Consider the following 18553-nt stretch of genomic DNA (forward strand, 5'->3'; position numbering starts at 1 on the left):
GGGGGTGGTCTAGGATGGGGAGTGAGCCAGTGGTAAAGCAGACGAGTTTCTGGGTGACCAGAGAATTTTAAAAACAAAGTTACTTTCTAAGAGGAAAAAAAGACTTGATCTGAGACACCGGTGCATTTTACTGTTTCATTTGTCTGCTGAGAGTGCCTGAGTGTGAGCCTTCTTACAGGGGCATGAGTTGCTCAGGTCTCTGCCCCTGCCACCCCCGAGAGGCTTCAGGCTGCAGGTGCTGGGTTACAGAACCCTAAAACTGCTCTGGACTCTGAGGGTCCGTAGACTGAGGGCCCCACCACCTGGACGAAGTCCTCTGCCTCCTGCAGCCCCTTTTCCTTCATCCTCTGACGAATGTGCTCGTGCCACCCAGCCTCATGCGTCCATGCACCATCTCTGGAGTCAGGCTCCCGACTCCCAGGCCAGGCCAGGCCCTCTGAGGTACTGGTGCTGTACCCTTGGGCGAGGCCCCAGCTCTTGGCGTCTCAGTTTCCTCCAGTGTAAATGAGGAGACAAGCAACAGTGCCAATCGTTTGGGTGGCTGTAAAGCGCTTGGCACATGCCAGGCTCACACGGGCCGTGGCTTATGATTGCACCAATTATGGACCAGTTACTTTCTTGTTTGGCGGCCCATTTTGGAGGTGGCCGCTGGAAGCTGGGATCCTAAGGGGCTACGGCGAGTGAAGAAACCCTCTGCCCCAGGGAGGTGCTGGGTCTCGGACGGCTGGCTGGTCCTAACCACAGATTGGAGAAGGGGCCTGGGGTGGTGGATGGAGCTCCAGAATCGGCCCCTGAGAGACGGGCTCAGGTTCTGCCTTTGCAGGCCTCCTCAGCCTTCTGGGTCATTTCCTTCTTTGCCAGCCCACGAAGAAACTTAGGAGGACTGGAACAGACCCTGGAGGTGGGCACACTTTGGGAAGTGCACAGATGGGTACGTTTTCCTGAAAGCTTCTCTCTTGCTGGCAGATTTTGGACTGGCTGAATCCTGGGGCTTTGGGGGTGAACCTCGTGGTAGAGGAGACAAAAACCAAAGTCAAACACGTGATAAAGCAGGTGAGAGGCCGTGCCCGAGGCACTCCAGTGGGGCCATGCCCCAAACACACACGGACCTCCCCTACGCTAGAGGAAGGCTTCCTCATACGACCGCCGGGTTCCTGTCTGCCAGCAGTCCTGGAGGCAATCCAGGGGTGGCGAGGGTCTGTGGGGGGAGCTGTGGGGGTGGTATGAGGCTCCTTGGGGTTCCCTGGAGACTCAACTCTTCCACCTCAATGCGGAAGGAATGCTCATGTTTATTCCAGCAGCAACCACCACCATACTCCCCACTTACATGGACACAGTGCCAGGCATCATTGTCATCTTGTTTAACCGCCTACCGACTCAACAAAGTGGGACCGATGACCCCTCTTTATAGCCAAGGATAAGGAGGCTGGTTGGCATTACTGACTCAATGGACATGAGCTTGAGTAAGCTCCAGGAGTTGGCGATGGACAGGGAGGCCTGGCGTGCTGCAGCCCATGGGGTTGCAAAGGGTCAGACATGACTGAGCGACTGAGCTGAACTGAACTGAAGAAGGCTGGCTGGGGAGTAAGGGCAGGGACTTGCCCAAGGTCACACAAGTCTAAGGGCAGGGCACCAACCCTGGGCCCTTCCCCTACGTCCTCACCAGGGCTGGCACGGCAGGGTGCAGTGCACGCTTCAGGGGGATGTGCAGTGTGCCTCTTGGCATGTCCAGGGCCAGGTGGCCCAGAAGAGTGGAGGGTTGAGGCCAGAGCTTTGCTGCTGGCTGCCACCAACACCCGTCCGCTGTGCCAGGCCTCCTGTCTCTGCAGCAGTTCCCCCGAGGCAGCCAGGCTGGGAATCCGTACCAGCCTCCTGCCCCTCTGTGGGCTGGCTTCGAGGACTGACCCCCCAGCTATCCACTTAGAACAACAAGCGCTAACATTTTCTTGGTTTTTCACTCTGTAGAAGCCACTCTGATAGGGCTTCCCTGACTCAGTGGTAAAGAATCCGCCTTTACAGGAGACTCGAGTTCAATCCCTGGGTTGGGAAGATCCCGTGGGGGAGGAAATGGCAACCCACTCCAGTATTCTTTCCTAGGAAATCCCATGGACAGAGGAGCCCGGCGGGCTCCATGGGGTCTGTAGCGTCACAAAGGGTCACAGACAACTTAGTGACTAAACCACAATAAGCAACTCTGATAAACAATCTTACGGTTAATTTTTTTTTTTGAGGATCCGTGATCTCCTTGGGATAAATTCCTAGAAGTGGGATTTCCAGGTCAAAAAGAGGTGATAATTTTAAAGCTCTCAGTATGTTTTTGGCCAAAATGACTTAAGCACAAGCCCCTGAGCAGAAGAAGGGGACGCACAGCGCACCCGTCTCAGGGTCTTCACGTGGGTCTGGGAGCCACTCTCTAACTGCAGTTTCCTCTGTGATCAGCTGATTACAGGAGTTCTCCGTTGGTAGATCTTATGAGCAGAAGTTCTGGGTGAGGACCTGGTAAGATGCGGGGACAGTGTGCACCCACAGTCGCTGCCACCAAGGCTGGCGCAGAATGGAAGCTGGTGCCCCTCTGCCCAGCGCCCTGCCTCCCTCGGCACACGTTCCGCAGCAGCCACGTCCAGCGCCGGGGACAGCCCCCCTGACCTGAGTGAGAAATGCAGGATGAGGCTGGCACTTTGCCAAGCTCTTTGGCTCTGGCGGCGACACATTGTTTTCCTTCCGGCTTTCGAAATGGTCTGAAAATGGTTAATGATGCTTTGGAGTTTATGTTATGCTGTCCTAAACTTATCCTTGCAATAGGAGCAAAGATGATCTCACTGCTTAAAGTATTTCTGGATCCATCCCTTAGAGCCTCTCCAGGCCCATCTGGTGCTGTGTGGTGGGTCACGAATGATAGGAGCTTGGCACCCCTGGTGAATAATGGTGGTGGTGATGATGGTAGTGATGCTGATTTTGATGGTGGTGATGGTGGTGGTGATGGTAGTGACTGGGATTTTGATGGTGGTGGTGATGATGGTAGTGACTGGGATTTTGATGCTGGCGGTGGTGATGGTGATTTTGATGGTGCTGATGGTGGTGGTGATGGTAGTGACTGGGATTTTGATGGTGGTGGTGATGATGGTAGTGACTGGGATTTTGATGCTGGCGGTAGTGATGGTGATTTTGATGGTGCTGATGGTGGTGATTTTGATGGTGCTGGTGGTGGTGATGACGGTGATTTTGATGGTGCTGGTGGTGGTGGTGATGGTAGTGACTGGGATTTTGATGCTGGCGGTGGTGATGGCGGTGGTGGCGATCTTGATGGGGGTGTCCACTGCGTGTTGACTGACCGAGCTCTCCTTGCTCCTCCAGGTGGAGTGCATTGACGAGCATCAGGCCAACGAGGCCCTGGAGGAGGTAACTCTCTGGGGGATCAGCTCTCCAGAGGATGTGATGCAGGGCGCGCAGAGCCTGCTCGGCACCCGCCTGTGGAGTGAAGGGTGGGAGCTGCTGGGGGCTTGGAGAGTTAGGACCAGCTCTTGGCTCCTGCTGTGGAGCCAGATCCCCCAGGTCATGACGGGAGTCTGTGCCCCAAACATTTATTTCTCAATCCAGGTGCCGACAGCTTAGAATATATGTTCTCAGAGAAGATTACCTTTAAATGTTGGCTAGGTCCCTAGGCTGTTCTACCAATAACCATCTTTTAAAAGACCTTTTTCTTTAATTATGAAAGTATCAGTTACAACAGAAAATTTGGAAAATAGAGAATTGTTTAGCGAAGAGAATATAAACTCTTTGACATTCCTTAGATCTGCCTGTCGGCACTGACGGTAACACCCAGATTTATAATAAGAGCAGAAACAGCTGCGTATACGTCAGTTTGCTGGGCAAAGGCTCTGAGTTGTTTGAATTTTACACAAAGCCGAATGTCTCCCCTTCCATCTAATGGCCGCCCGTTCCTCTTCTTTCTGGAATCGTGAGCTTTGGAGCTTTACCAGCAGCTATTCCGTGCACAACGTGTCTGAGGCACAGTGGTGGACCCAGGCCACATTCATGGAAGAAAGAAGTGGGGGGCCATCCCATACCCCCGCACGCATCACCGCCCGCCCTCACTCCCTCCCACGGCTTGCTAGGCCACTGCCTTTCACACCCAACCTGCCATCATGAGCAGCTGTCCATCTGGCTCCAAGTTGCTAAGGAAGCCACTTCTGCCGCCTAACTGCGATCATTCTCAGAGCACTTGGAGCTGAGGGCAGGGGCCTGGGACCTGTAGTGCCCACTGCCAGGAGGCCAGGGGGCCAGGGCACAGCAGTACCCCCCTCCCCTTGGCCACACCCCCTTCCCCAGACATCCCGGGCTCTGCTTGTTTCCGGCGTGCCCGGCATTCTGCCTGCATCAGCTCACCCGGCCCCCCTGACACCCCACGAGGCAGATACCACGGGCACTGCTCTTTCCAGATGGGGCTGGGCGGCTCAGAGAGGTTGAGGAGCCCGTCCTCAGTCACACAGCACAGCCAGCACATCCCGGAGACAGGACTTACCCCGGGCCATCTGGCTCCTAACCTCCGGGCCGCCCACCCTCCCGGGACCCCACCCCTGCCCTGGGTAGAGGAGCTGGCTGAGAGGCGGTCTTCCCCACACCTCCACCTCGTCTGCCCTTGTCTACAGCTGATGCCGCTGCTGAAGCTTCAGCACGCCCACATCTCCATCTACCAGGAGCTCTTCATCATGTGGAGCAGCGAGGTGGGTCAGAGCCGGCCCCGTGGACTCGGCAGGCACAGAGGGCCCCCCACCCCGCCGGTTGTAACCCTGTGAGCGCCAATGGCAGGACCTCTGCGGGGCGCACCCGGCTCTGCACCCTCCAGGCCATGCGGGGCTTCTGGGCAGCATCTCACCTGGGACCCTACAGCCTCTGCATGGGGCTCATTATCCCACTTTCCAGAAAAAGGCTGGGAGAAACCAGCTGGCAACAACCCAATGTCTCTCAAGTCTGGGCCTGGCAGCCCCTAAGCCCTGCGCTGGGTCCCGGTGGTCGTCTGACTCCTCGTCTTTCCAGGGACCCCGAGGCCTGCCTGCCAGTTACTCCAGATGGGGTTGAGCTGGGGGCTGCTGGGTCCCGTCTCCTTCAGAGGGAGTGGGTCTCAGCTGAGCCCTAAGGGATGAAGGTGCCAGGGCCCCAGGCGCCGTGGCCTGCGTGTGCTATGGTGGACTCAGGCACCTTTAAGAGAAGCCCAAGTGGGGCAGGAGGGGGGAGTCACTCGAGATGGGCCGTGTCCAGCCCCTGGGGGATGGGGGCAGTGCTGCCGTAGCCACCGCCGGCCCAGGGGAGGAAGGTCCTGGAGCGGTGATGGCCCAGGAGGTCCCAGGCCTGGGCTGCCCGGGGCCCGAACTCGGCACCCGGCTAAGGGGGCCGGGCGGGACCCGGCTAAGGGGCTGTGTCCCCAGCAGACCTCCTCTCTGTTCCTCTGCCTGGTGATGGAGCACCACGAGGAAAGCTTCCAGAATGTCATTGAGAAGAACAGGGCGGCAAAGACAGCCATGGACTCCGAGGTGAGACAGGCTGTCAGGGGCGCCAGGCCTGGGGCCCACCTGGATGGTGTGAGGCCCCACAGCGGGGGCAGAGGGGCACGGGCAGAGTGGGGGGCAGGCACCACTGGAGCCCGGGCTCATTTCTTCTGACGCTTATGAGTGACGGTATTTGCCTGCCGTAATGTGCACAGATCTTAAGTGTAGAGTGGGCTGCGTTTTGCATGGGTGGACACTCCATCCCCGCCTCCCATGAGGTCAGAGTGCTCCTGGCCCTCCAGACGCCCCCAGCCGGTGCCAGGGCTTAACTGCCACCTCTGGAGATGCCCCACTGTCCCTGAAGTTCCCACAGATGGGCTCGGACAGCATGACGTTCGCTTGTGTCTGGCTCCTCCTGTCTGTCCTGGTGCTTTGAGATTTACTCACCTGTGAGTGTCAGGCGACTCATGCTTGACTCACACCAGGTGATGCTTCTGAACTGTGGTGTTGGAGAAGACTCTTGAGAGTCCCTTGGAGATCAAACCCGTCAATCCTTAAGGAAATCAGTCCCGAATATTTATTGGAAGGACTGATGCTGAAGCTGAAGCTCCAATACTTTGGCCGCCTGATGCAAAGAACTGACCTGATGCTGGGAAGGATTGAAGGTGGGAGGAGAAGCGGACGACAGAGGGTGAGATGGTTGGATGGCATCACCGACTCGATGGACATGAGTTTGCGTAAACTCCGGGAGTTGGTGATGGTCAGGGAGGCCTGGTGTGCTGCAGTCCATGGGGTCGCAAAGACTCAGACATGACTGAGCGACTGAACTGAACTGGGTGTCAGAAGAGCATGCCTGTCCACGGCCAGGTGCGGCTCCATCGGACGCCGCATCTCCGTCGTGCACCTGGTCCAGGGCTGTGAGCATCTGGATTGCTTCCAGTTTGGGCGAACACTGCAGCACGCGTGTCTGATGGACCGAAACATCCGTTTCCTGGGGGAGTCCCTCGGTGTGGAGTTGCCGGGTCACAGAGTGGCTGTGTGCGCTGCTGCGGCCAGCGTGCCAGGTTTCCTGGACGGTTAGTCGACTTGGTGTTGGCCCTCAAGGCGCGGCCCTCGGGCTGTGCCTCCCGGCCACACTGCTCTGTGTCAATCTTCTTCCTCGTGTTTCTTTGCGTGGCTGCGCCGGGTCTCAGTGGAAGCATGCGGGATCTTCAGTCTTCCCTGGGGCACGCGGGATCTCTAGCTGTGGCGTGTGAACGCTCACTTGCGGTGTATGGGAGCTCATTCCCGACCAGGGATCAAACCCACGCCCCCAGCACTGGGTGCACAGAGTACTAACCGCAGGACCACCAGGAAAGTCCCAGCCTTCTTGGTTTTAACTAAAAATCACATTTCAGCTTCACTGATTTTGAGCGTGGCCATGGTGAGCTCTTTTTGGTCGTTTGGATATCGTCTTTGGTGTCTGTCCAGGCCCTGGCCCGTTTAAACACGGTCGCCCATCTTACTGATTGGTACAAGCTGTGTCTGCATTCTGGACACGGTGTCCAAGCATCTCCTCCTAGTCTGCGGCTGCCGGTTCACGTCCTCAGCTGTCACCAGCTGCGGTTCCTCAGTGTTCCCTCCGGTTGGTGCCTTCTGAGCCCTCGGGGAAGCTGTTCTTGGCCCAGGATTAGGGTAATGTCTTGCTCAGTTGTCCTTAGACTGGCTCTATCTCGCTTTCACACGTAGGCCCGTGACCCACACCACACGACATTTGCTCTGCACACACCTCTGTTCTGTGGGCCTCTGGGAACCGTCTCCCCGCTGGCAGTGGGTGGGTGGTGGTGGGGTGTTCTGAGGGGCACCCGGCTCCTCTTCCAAGGTGGGCCTCGAGACAGGCTCAGAGTGGGTTTCAAACTTTCTGTTTGCAGAACCCTGTCAAGCACAGGATGTTCTCAGAACCCCAGTAAGGAGATCAGAGGCACTCGACTCAGGGGCCTGGGGCCAGTGGGAGTAGGAAGTCCGAGGTCCTGCCCCTCAGCCCCTCTCTGGCACCCTGGGTGAGGTCCAGGATCCTAAGGAACATGGTGTGAAAACCACTGCCCTAGAAACTACATGGATCTTGTTGCTGACACAAACTGCTTCTAGGATGTTCTCAGGGCTCTTTTCACACTAATGACCTGGACAGGAAAGTCCCAAGTGAGAGCTGAACACTCAGCATCTCTGGCACCCTCGAGGGGTGGGGTGCAGCTAGAGCTGGAACCCAGGGCCTTGCAACTGACGAGGTCTTGCTGTCCTGAGAGCCCCCACGCAGCCCGCAGCAGAAGCTCCCGTGGTGGCTCTGAGCTGCTGGCCACTGGCTTCAGGCCCATCTCGACCCACAGGGCGGAAACAGGCCATGACCCCACAGGCTGTGCTGAGTAGCCCCCGAGCTGCCTGTGAAGGGCGGGTGCTTCCCGGCCGCCCATCCCGGTGTCTCTTTCTCCCCCAGTGGCTGCAGAACATGCTGGGCCAGGTGCTGGACGCAGTGGATTACCTGCACCACTTGGACGTCATCCACAGGTGAGTGGGTGGCCAGGCCCCTCCCGGGGGTGGCACCTCCCGGGGCAGCGTCTGCCAGGGGCAGGCCCACGGGAGGGCGGGGCGCCTGGACGAGGGCGGGCCCTGCTCCTCCCGGAGCACCTCCCAGACTCAGAGGGAGTGCCACCCCTTCCGCGACCCTCCCCAGGCACACAAGGGGCAGGAGGTTCTAAAGTGCAAGGAAAGAAGCAGAGAGCACCCGTGGCCTCTGGGCCCTCCCAGGCCGAGCTTCTGACCCTGGGAGTCACAGCAGCAGTGCAGCTATGCTCTAGAGTCATCGTCGGAAGGACCCGTCCGTGTTTGAAGGAGAGGAAACCACGTGAACCAACACAGGCCGGGAGCGCTCGCGATCCTGTTAAAGTCACTGATGGGAGCCAGGCCCCAACGAGCTCTCGGCTGAGATCTGGAAGGCTGGCGGTGAAGGGACCGCGGGCGGATCGCCCGTTTCCCTGCTTGTTGCTGCCTTGTTTTCCCCATTTGAAGTGACTGAGTGTACTCACACTTACGAGAAGTGTTATTTAAAAGTGGTCCCAACAGGGCATTTACTGAGGCAGGAGAAGGGATGGGGGCCCTAGGTGTGGTGGGAGTGGAGGGTTCGCAGACGCGGCCCCGCCAGGCAGCGGGTTGAAGGGCGCGCCTCTCGGTTGCAGGAACCTCAAGCCCTCCAACATCGCCCTCGTCAGCAACGACCACTGCAAACTGCAGGATCTGAGCTCCAACACGCTCATGACCGACAAGGCCAAGTGGAACGTCCGGGCAGAGGAAGGTGGCTGGCCACCCCGGCTGGGGGCAGCAGTGGCTGGGAGCAGTGGGGGCTGTTCCCTCGAGAGGGGTCTAGGGCGAGGGCCACTCTAGGAGCTGGAACAGGGCAACAGCAAACCTCTGCTTGCTCAGAAGGTCCCCAGAGACCGACCCCCAGACCCCTGTGGACTCCACAGAGGCCCCCTTGCCTGGGCTGTAACCGAGCAGGGTGCAGCCAAGGGGTGGGACGCACACAGGGTCCAGAAGACACCCAGAAAATGTTCCCCTTCATGGAGGGGGAGGGAGGCCTCCGCAGGAAGGAGGGGGAGGGACGCGCGGGGAGGGCTGGTGCCTCCGGGCACCAGTTCGGGTTGTTTCTTTCTTTATCTGTGGCCGCGCGGGGTCTCCATCGCTGCACGGCTTCCTCTAGTTCCAGATGGCGGGGGCTGCTCTCTACTTGCGGTGTGCCGGCTTCTCTTGTTGCGGAGCACGGGCTGTAGGCACACAGGCTTCAGCAGTTGTGGCCTGCGGGCCCTGGAGCATGCAGGCTTCATGAGCTGCACCTCGCAGGCTCCAGAACTCGGGCTCCGTAGTTGTGGTACCCAGGCTTGGTTGCTCCGCAGCCTGTGGGGTCTTCCTGGACCAGAAATTGAACTGGTATCCCCTGCACTGGTAGGCGAGTTCTTATCCACTGCATCACCAGGGAAGCCCCTCGGGTTGGATTTCTTTACTGACCCTCAGAGTAACCCAGGAGATGGTAGAGGTAAGAATCAGAGAGACGTTTCTATCCTCCGAAAAGACCACAGGGCAAAGGGAGCTGGGCTTCAAGCCTAACAGCCATCAGGGCGGTGAGAGGAGAGGGCAGCTCTCCACGGGAGAACGGCAGAGTCCTGGGCCGGCAGGTACTGGTGGCATGCTGCCCTTGGTGGACGGGTGAGCAGGTGGCTAGACATGCAGACAGATGGACAGGTGGATGGACGGGTGGGTGGGCAGGCAGGTGCATGGATGGGCCGGTCTTCTGGTAGTGTAAATGGCAGGGGTCCTTGGAGCCCCCCTTTACTTTGTCTGGGCAGTGAGGGTCCAGAAAAGGAGGGGTGCCTGAGGCGGGTCAGGCCCTGAGAGCTGGACAGGGACCCTGCTCTTTTGGCTCCCCGTTTGGGCTTCAAGTTGAGGCACTGGAGCAGGGCACCTAGAGCTTTGCCTCGAGGTCCTGGCATGTAGAGGCAAGATGCTGAACGAGCACGCAGGTCTCAGCCTTCCTGGAAACGCCCTGTCCAAATGTTCCTGCAGCCACCATGGGCTCAGGGGCGCACACAGCCGGCCTGGTAGGCCCCAGCCTCACGGGCCAGGATCTTACTGACCGGGGCCTCGGACAGCATGTCTCTCCCTCCCCCGAGGAGAGTGACCAGGGGCCCATTTCAAGCTGCTTGCTTCCCCGGGGTGCACAGGACTCACACATGGTCCACCTCGCTCCTGCCAACAGACCCCTTCCAGAAGTCCTGGATGGCCCCCGAAGCCCTCAGCTTCTCCTTCAGCCAGAAGTCCGACGTCTGGTCCCTGGGCTGCATCATCTTGGACATGGCCAGCTGCTCCTTCCTGGACGTGAGGGCCTCCCGCCCGCCCCTGCCCCTCAGGCCCCGGGAGCCCACCTTGGCCCTGAGAGGGGCGCACGCTCCCCAAGGCATCCTCCTGCCATGGGTGTGCCCCGTGTGAAGCCCCCGGCGCTCCACCCCGCTGGGCCCTTGTGTGGGGGTGATGCTGGTAACATGCCGACCTGCCCGCCACAGCCGCCCCTCGGGGACGAGATCCGCCGAGTTCAGGTGTGCTACCCAGCCCAGCGTGGGGTCCCGGCTGTGGAGGGAGGTTGTCCCCACTCCCTCCGGCCAGTGAGATGGCCACTGGCTTTTCTCCGAACCAGCATTTCTTCTTTGGACCAGAACTCTGGGGCACAGGGGGCCTCCATGCCTTCCTGACAGCGGTGGCCACCGCAGCTCCCTCTGCCCAGGGTCAGGCCTCCTCCCTCCCGCAGGGAGAGCAGGGAGAGCGCACACGGTCCTCTCTCCCGCAGGCGCTGGGAGCCATGCGCCTGCGCAGGTCCATCCGGAGCTCCCCCGCCAGCCTGAGCGGCGTCCTGAGGACCATGGAGGAGAGGAAGGTCCCCGACGCGAAAACCTTCCAGGCCCTTTTGCCGCTGATGCTCCAGGCCGACCCCGCGGAGCGAGTCACCGTGAGGTGAGCTCAGGCGCCAGGGTCCCACCTCACTCTTGTCTGTCTTCCCCTCTCAGTCTCTCAGCGGCCACTTAGGGTTTCAGTGCCACAAAGTGCTTCATCCACAGAGAGTGGCTCCTCCGAGCTGGGCCTTCCCAAACTGTGGCCGCGTCTCTGAGCCCTGACCCTACAGGGGCCACGGCCCCGGGCTCAGGAGCATGTTTGAACTCTAAGGTATTTTAAAGTCAGAAGAACAAAATGATCCATCCTGAGTTCTGTTCACCTTTCCTTCAACACAGCTGGGAATTTTTTTTTTTTCGGTCTACATTATGGAGGGAGGGGCCCACTCGGGTGCGAGTGCTGGGTCCCTCCTGGACGGGACAGGCTGCGGCGCCCGCTGTGAGAGGTGCTTGCAGAGTGGGCGCCCACAGAAGGTGGAGGCCACGCAGCTGCCGGCGGGCGGGGCTCGGGCACAGGCGGCTCTCTGCTCCTCCCCAGGGACGTGATTCACTTCACCTTCGTGCGCAGCAACTTCCGGTCCTCCGGCATCGCCCAGGTGCTGCGCCGGCAGGTGGTGCCCGAGTTCATCATCGACATGCTGCTGGAGAGCAACGTGGCCAGCATCTTCGGTGACGACGGGGGCCCCGTGGCCTCTTTATAAAACCGGGGGTCCCCTGGACTGCTCCTCCCGTGTGGCCAGTGGGCTTGCCCCTCATCCATCCCAAGCATGGCCCTGCTCAGTAGACCCCTCCGCCGGGGCCACACCTCTGTTCTTGGGTGGACGGTGGGTCTGGAGGTCACCTTCAGTTCAGGCCTGACTCCGCCCTCCAACCCCCTTGACCCTGGTGTGGGTGGGCCATTCACTCCCTCCTCCCCTTCAGTGGCCCCCTGCCTGGGCTATGACAAGACATTCCCTCCCACCCACCTACCCACAGTGGACCACCGCTGCCTCCCTTTCTGGGGAAGGGGCACCCCCTGGGTCCTAGCTGCCCAGTCTCCCTGTCTCGTGGTCATGGGCTTTGAAGGCGGACAGGTGGGTCCAGTTGAAGCCCACCACTCGCTAATTGAGTGGCCTGGAGGGAGTCGCCCAAGTTGAGCTCCTGGGTGGGTGCTAAGGCTGACCCTGGACTTTGGCCCGGTGGCTCCGCCCAGGAGGTGGGGATAAGGGCGTGGCCTCACGCCTGGTCACGTGTGTCTGTGTGGTGGTGGGGGGCTCACAGATGGGCCCTGAGCCGAGACCTCCCCACGGCCCCTGTCCCCTGCAGAGGTCATGCAGAACTTCTCCAGCCGACCCGAAGTCCAGCTCAGGGCCCTGAAGAGGCTCCTGAGGATGACTGAAGACCAGCTGGGTAGAGCCCCGGGTCCCAGCTCCACTCCACCCCTGTGCTCTTGCTTCCTGGGGAGCCCCGCCCCCTCCAGCGCTCCTCGCTGGACTCCGAGGCCTGATCCCTCAGCATCGGCGGGAGCAGGGGCCTGGACTTCTCTTACTGAGCCGAGGGTGGTGGGTGGTGGGTGGTGGGTGGCTCGGGGTCAGAACCATCTCCTGTGGCCTCATTCCACCTGCTTTTCACGGACGCTACACAGACACCCCACGTCTCCACCGTCCCTCTGGTCAGGCATGAGTGGCTGCTGACTTCCCAGGGTCATAACCGAGCTCACACAGACCACCTCGGGGCGTTTGAGCGCTCCGTCTGCTTCTGCGTAGTAAGACCCCAGATGTGCAGACCTGAGTATTTCACGTTTTCGCAGACACTGCTCACTGCCTGCGCAGACGCACCAACCTATTCACCTCTCAAGAGTGCATCACCATGAAGTGTTAATACTAAGATCGTTAATTCTACCAAAACATGGTTTGGAAGATCTCTGCACTCAGCCTGTCTCACCAGCCTGAATATTACATTCATGCACCAACCCACCCACAATCGGTCCCTTCTGTCCGCCGGCCATTTGTCCATCATCCATCCACCCACTCACCATCCGTCTCCTTTACTCACCGTCCATCGTCCACTATTCCCCTCCATCCACCCACCACCTGTCCCCTCCATCCATCGTCCATCCTCCTCCTCCATCCACCCACCGTCCATTTGTCCATCGTCCATCCTTCCATAGCAGGCTGTCCCAGTGGCTGGGCTGCAGAGATCACGGAGGCCAAGCCCCAGCCCCCTCCTGAGGCCGCGGAGACCTCCCCTCGGCCGTTTCCCTTCCCTCCTCCCTCCCCGCGATCCCATCGAGCTGGGCTGTGGCCAGGACAGAGTCCATGGGCAAGGAGAATCTGCTCCCGGGGAAAGTGAGGGCGGTGCTGGGTCCCTTCCAAAGGGGGCCTTGGTGGCCACCCCAGCCTCAGGCACCTTGTCTGGAGACGGGCCAGCCATGACTCAGCTTCCCTGGCACCAGCACCTCTGACCTTGTCATTCTCACCATGAGGACACAGGCTGGGAGAGAGGATGGCAGTGGGAAGGGGCACAGCTGGGCCTGGACCCTGCTGCCATGGCCTGCCCCCCCCCACCCCCCCGTGCTTGGCACAGGTCCCGGGCCGCCAAGCCGACAGTCTAAGGGGCCCACAGACGTCCCCTCTGAGGGCAGCCGCAGCCAAGGGTGCTGGCGCTCTGGAGTCACACCAGCTGAGTTCTTGTCAGCGGAGGGTTGACCCTGTAGAGCTGCTGGGATAGGAAGCAGGCATGGCAGACCTGTGGCAGGCACCCCGCACACCTGACGAACAGTGTCCAGCCACCCAGGGCCCACGCACGATGCCCCCGACTCCCAGTGGGGCTGGTCCCTGGTCTGGCCCACGCCCCTCCCCCACCTGCTCCTGTCCACCCCCCAGGTCTGCCGTGGCCGGCGGAGCTGGTGGAGGTGCTGCTCACTGTCATGAAGCAGCACCAGAGGATCCTGGACATACAGCTGCGTGCCTGCACCCTGCTGCTGCGCACCCTGGGCCAAGGTGGGCTTCCCCGGCCCCCCCCCCCACCCTGGGCCCAGGTGGGCTCCCCCGGCCCCCCACACCCACCCTGGGCCCAGGTGGGCTCCCCTGGCCCCCAACACCCACCCTGGGCCCGGTGGGCTCCCCCTGCCTCCCTGACACCCACCATGGGCCCGGGTAGGCTCCCCCAACCCCCCGACACCCACCATGGGCTCGGGTGGGCTCCCCCAACCCCCCAACATCCACCATGGGCCCAGGTGGGCTTCCCCACCCCCCCAACACCCACCCTGGGCCCGGGTGGGCTCCCCAACACCCACCATGGGCCCGGGTGGGCTTTCCCACCCCCCCCCCCGACATCCACCCTGGGCCCGGGTGGGCTCCCCCAACCCCCCGACATCCACCCTGGGCCCGGGTGGGCTCCCCCACCCTGACACCCACCCTGGGCCCGGGTGGGCTCCCCGACATCCACCATGGGCCTGGGTGGGCTCCCCCAACCCCCCGTCACCAGGTCTGGCCTTGGCATCCAGACCCTCTGGGCGTTCTGCCACCCAACCTCACCCCAGGATGATGGCACAGTGTGGCCAGGAGGCTGGGGCAGCACCCAGGGCCTGCCTGTGACCTGCTCGGGGGCCCTGGGCCTGGGCCAACTCCTCCCTGCTCTGGCTGGTTTCCAGGCACAAGAGGAGGAGCTGGCCTCGGGGGGTTCTGCGGTGTGACCACCCCCACCCCCACCCCAGGCAGGCTGGGCGGGGTCCTAGCATGGACTTCCAGGGGGTCAGCGAGAGAGGCTGCAGCTAACAGTCAGGGCTCCTCCTGGAGTCTTTAAAGAAAGCTTTAAATACCTGGTTTTTAAACTGGAAGTATTTCACTATGTTTCTGAACTTTATTATTTAGGTTGAATTCCTGCGTAATGCTTTGTGTGTCCACTCTGATAAATGTCTACCCTGGCACGGGCTCCCAGCCCCTCGGTCCTTGACTCAGTCACACAGCACTTGTGGGGACCCATTCTGTGCCCTGACCTCAGCGTCCTCCCTGCAATCACGGAGGCCCCCCAAGCCCCCAGCCCAGAGTAAACCCTCCTCTCCCGCGGCCTGCGCAGCGCTGGCTCAGGACGCGGCAGCCACCATCGCGAACACCAGCACCATCGCTGCTGTGCTGCTGAGCATCCTGCAGAGCCACCCCGTGGAGGAGCAGCTCCTGGCCACGGTCTACAGCCTGCTCACCATCGTGGCCAGCCAAGGTGGGTGCTGCCTGGGCTGTCCTCGGGCGCTAGGCACAGAGCAGGCGGCACCCAGCCCCTCCATGGGGGCCCAGACACTGCCTCCAGCCGCCCTGTGCCCACGTGCATCCCTCTGCCTACGGGCACGGGCCCTGGCAGGTGGCGACACCACCATGGGCTTCAGGTTCCTGCCCTTGCTGCCCCTCCGCCCCACCTCACAATGGCCACTGGCGAGTCCCGGTTGAGGGGCGGCGTGGGAGAGAGGGTCACCCCCCAGGGCCTTATCCGAGTTGACTCTCGTCTGACCACTCACCTCTGTAAAGGGAAGCTGGGGCCCCAGAGAGCCCAGGCCCTCACCTGGAGCCTGGCTGCACTAACCAGCCCACCGCAGTCCACTGATCTCACAGCAGGGAGTGAAAAGGGCTGCCATGCGCCGTCACGCTGGGACGACAGGTGTAAGTCAGGGCCACCTGGCAATGTCCGCTCACCACCCCAGAGAAACACCTTGGCAAAGAAGCCCTGGAGGCTGACGGGGTGGGAGGTGCTGGAATGGTGGCCCAGGGGATGGACCAATAGTACCCTTGTTTCCGGGTCCCAAGCTGGGCACGAGGCTGGCCCAGAGCAGGCTCTAGTGACTAAGCACGCATGGAGATCGCGATGCTCGAGGTCAGGGGAGAAGGGAGGGGCCCCCAGGGAAGGCCTCCTGAGGAGGGGCTCCCTGTGGCCTCACTCCAGGGCCCACCCACAGGACTGGCCATGGACGAGCTGCAGAGGGCTGGGCTGTTTGAGGACATCCTGAAGCGCCTGGACAGCCTCCCCAGGAACAGGGACATCTGTATCCATGGCCTGAGCCTGCTCTGGGCCCTGCTGGTGGATGGTGACTGGGCCCAGGGCTGATACCCTTTCCTGCTGGGGTATCAGCCGAGAGCTGGGAAAAGCGAAGGGAAGGGGCAGACCCTGACCCTAGGCTCCCCCCTCCACCCACCCAAGGAGGCCCTCTGCCTGCACACATCAGGGACTTCCTGGCATCCCTGGTCTCACCGGTTGGCTCTAGCACTGGGCGACCTCTCTCGACTTGATTCAGAAAGGGGGACCCCCACCAGCCGAATGGCTCCCTCTCCAGGTCCCACTTGGCACTCCAGCACCTGGACAGTCATTTTCCCAAGGAGAAGAGGTCTCCCAGCTTTGGATGGCCCTGAGCACAGCTGGGTGCAAGATGCCCCAAGCCTCTCCTTGAGGTCTGATGCCTGCCCAGACTTGCTTAGCAGGCTGGAATCGGCCTTCCCGTTTCCCCATCTCAGAGGACGGTGGACCTCGAACCCCATAGCTCCTGCTGTCCCTGTGGCGGGCGGGGGCCACGCACACAGCAGGCCCTTCTCCCCGTGCCAGGAAGCAGGCAACCCCTCCTCCTCACCCCATCCCGTTGCAGCTATCATTGTGAACAAGGCCCCCTTGGAGAGAGCCCCGGCTCTCGTCGCCGAGGTGCTGGCCACCTTCCCCGGGGATGCGGAAGTGGCTGAAGCTGGCTGTGCAGTTCTGTGGCTGCTGTCCTTGCTGGGTGAGCAGCTGGGGGCCCAGGGCTGGAGGGCTGGCCGGGCCCCTGGACACAGGTGTGCTGGCCCCTCCACAGGCTGCATCCAGGAGCAGGAGTGTGCGGAGGTGGTGGACCTGCTCCTGCAGAGCATACGGCTGCACCAGGACCGAGTTCTGCTGGTGAACAACGCCTACCGCGGGCTGGCCAGCCTCGCCAAGGTGTCCGGTGAGCCTAGACCCAGCAGGGCTGCCGCTCTGAGGCGGGAGGCAGGCCTCCCAGTGAAGCCTCCTGGTGGCCCACAGACCAAAACCATGCACACACTCAAGCAGGGAAAAGAAACACCCACAGTCCCAGCGCATCCTCTGCACCCACGTCACACTTGCTGGTGTGACCCTGTATCATGACCACCTCCTCTGCCCGAACACACTTGGTGTGAGCAGAAGTGTTCCTCCAGGTGTGGCTCTGAAGTCAGCACAGCAGATGGGGTATGAACCCCACCACCACGGGAACCCCGGCTGTCACCTAGCCCCCCGGCCAGGCTCTGCACTCGACTCGGGACCACAGCCCTCTAGAGATGCTTGGGTCCTGGAGTCCGGGCAAGGCTGCCCGCTGTGTCAGGGTGGTTCAGCCTGTGAGGTCTGGTCTGCTTGGATACGCAGGCTAGATGGGGTGACCCTCGCTCCTAGAGAAGCTCGGGTGGGGCAGGGTCTCCCCTTTCTGATGGAGACACCCTAGGCTGCAGGCCTGCCCCCACTCCATCTGGGATCCCATCAAACTGGCTGGGGACAGGGCCTGGAGCCGAGAGTAAAAGGCTCGTGGCTCAGCACACAGAAGCTGGGTTGTCAGAACCCAGTGAGCCAGACCCGAGTCAGAGTCTGGGTTAGGGTTACAGGATTTATTGACGCCTTGGGGTGTCTGCCTCCCCCGGGACTCCAGGGGACCTGATCACATGGCATCAGGAGCCGGGTCTAACCTGCCCTGACGGGCCTCCTCGCGTGGGGGCACCCCCTCCCCTGGCCTGGGAGACTGCTGGGGTGGAGAGACAGGTGCCCTCTGCCGGAGAACACCCCCAAGGTGTGCAGTGGTCAAGGCCTGACTGCTGCGGTCCCTGGGGCCACCATGGTGTCAGCCGGCTGAGGCTTGCTGCCCACAGCACTCTGGGCTCTCGACAACCCCACAAACTCAGTATGGCCATCCCCCATCTCCTGGAGGACCCTGAGGCCTACCCGTCAGGGAACGCCGCCCTCTACCCCCTGCCCAGAGCTGGCCGCCCTGCAGGTGGTGCTGCCCAGGGAGACCGGCGGCGGCCTGGACCTCATCCGGGAGACCTACCAGTTGCACTGTGATGACCCGGAGGTGGTGGAGAGCGTGTGCCTGCTGCTGGCCTACCTGGCCACCTACAGTGAGGACCCGGCTCACGGCTGTGGTGGGGGCGAGGGCAGGAACGCGCTGGGCCAGGCACCGTGCTCCTGAGTCCCAGGGCTTCTCATTGAGCCCCATAGGGTGGAGGCCGGGCCCTGTCACACCCACCTCAGGAACCCCTTCTGCCCGCAGAGGAGATCCTGTCTGAGCTGGCGTCCAGCGGCATCCAGCCCCTGGTTGTGGAGATCCACAGACGCTTCACCTCCAGCCTGGTGAGTGCTGGCGGGCCCTCCCTGCCTCACTGCAGGGCCCCGCTAGGGCTGCAGAACACCCCATGGGGCAGGGGGGCCGCCCAGACACCGTCCAGGACAGCCAGCCGCCTTCTCCTTGCAGGAGCTCGTTTCTTACGCAGCCAGCGTCCTCCACAGACTGGAGGCGGCAGCCCAGCCCAGCTCTGAGGGCGGCCGGTAGACGCCACTCTGGGGAGCCGCCTGGCCCTCCTCTCCTCATCGACCTGTACCTGA

At 61.4% G+C, this 18553-nt stretch overlaps 1 protein-coding gene across 1 annotated transcript; it reads left to right on the forward strand.

Moving 5' to 3' along the window:
- On the forward strand, nt 2923–18552 carry STKLD1 (serine/threonine kinase like domain containing 1). The gene is made up of 16 exons (XM_018054743.1): nt 2923–3123; nt 3355–3475; nt 4330–4724; nt 5430–5531; nt 7957–8027; nt 8696–8811; nt 10270–10388; nt 10855–11018; nt 11493–11623; nt 12260–12343; nt 13819–13935; nt 15014–15154; nt 15774–16010; nt 16563–16892; nt 17929–18069; nt 18222–18552. The coding sequence occupies exons 1-16, from the start codon at nt 2923–2925 to the stop codon at nt 18485–18487; spliced, it is 2736 nt and encodes a 911-aa protein (XP_017910232.1). The 3' UTR covers nt 18488–18552.

Source organism: Capra hircus, chromosome 11 (genome assembly GCF_001704415.2).
Source record: "Capra hircus breed San Clemente chromosome 11, ASM170441v1, whole genome shotgun sequence".
In the NCBI taxonomy this organism is placed as follows: Eukaryota; Metazoa; Chordata; class Mammalia; order Artiodactyla; family Bovidae; genus Capra; species Capra hircus.

Coding starts and splice junctions, on each gene's coding strand:
- STKLD1 (XM_018054743.1), top strand. CDS start 2,923: ATGGTGGTGGTGATGATGGTAGTGATGCTGATTTTGATGGTGGTGATG. Junction 11,019..11,492: donor GCGGAGCGAGTCACCGTGAG/GTGAGCTCAGGC, acceptor GCTCCTCCCCAG/GGACGTGATTCACTTCACCT. Junction 15,155..15,773: donor CACCATCGTGGCCAGCCAAG/GTGGGTGCTGCC, acceptor CTAGTGACTAAG/CACGCATGGAGATCGCGATG.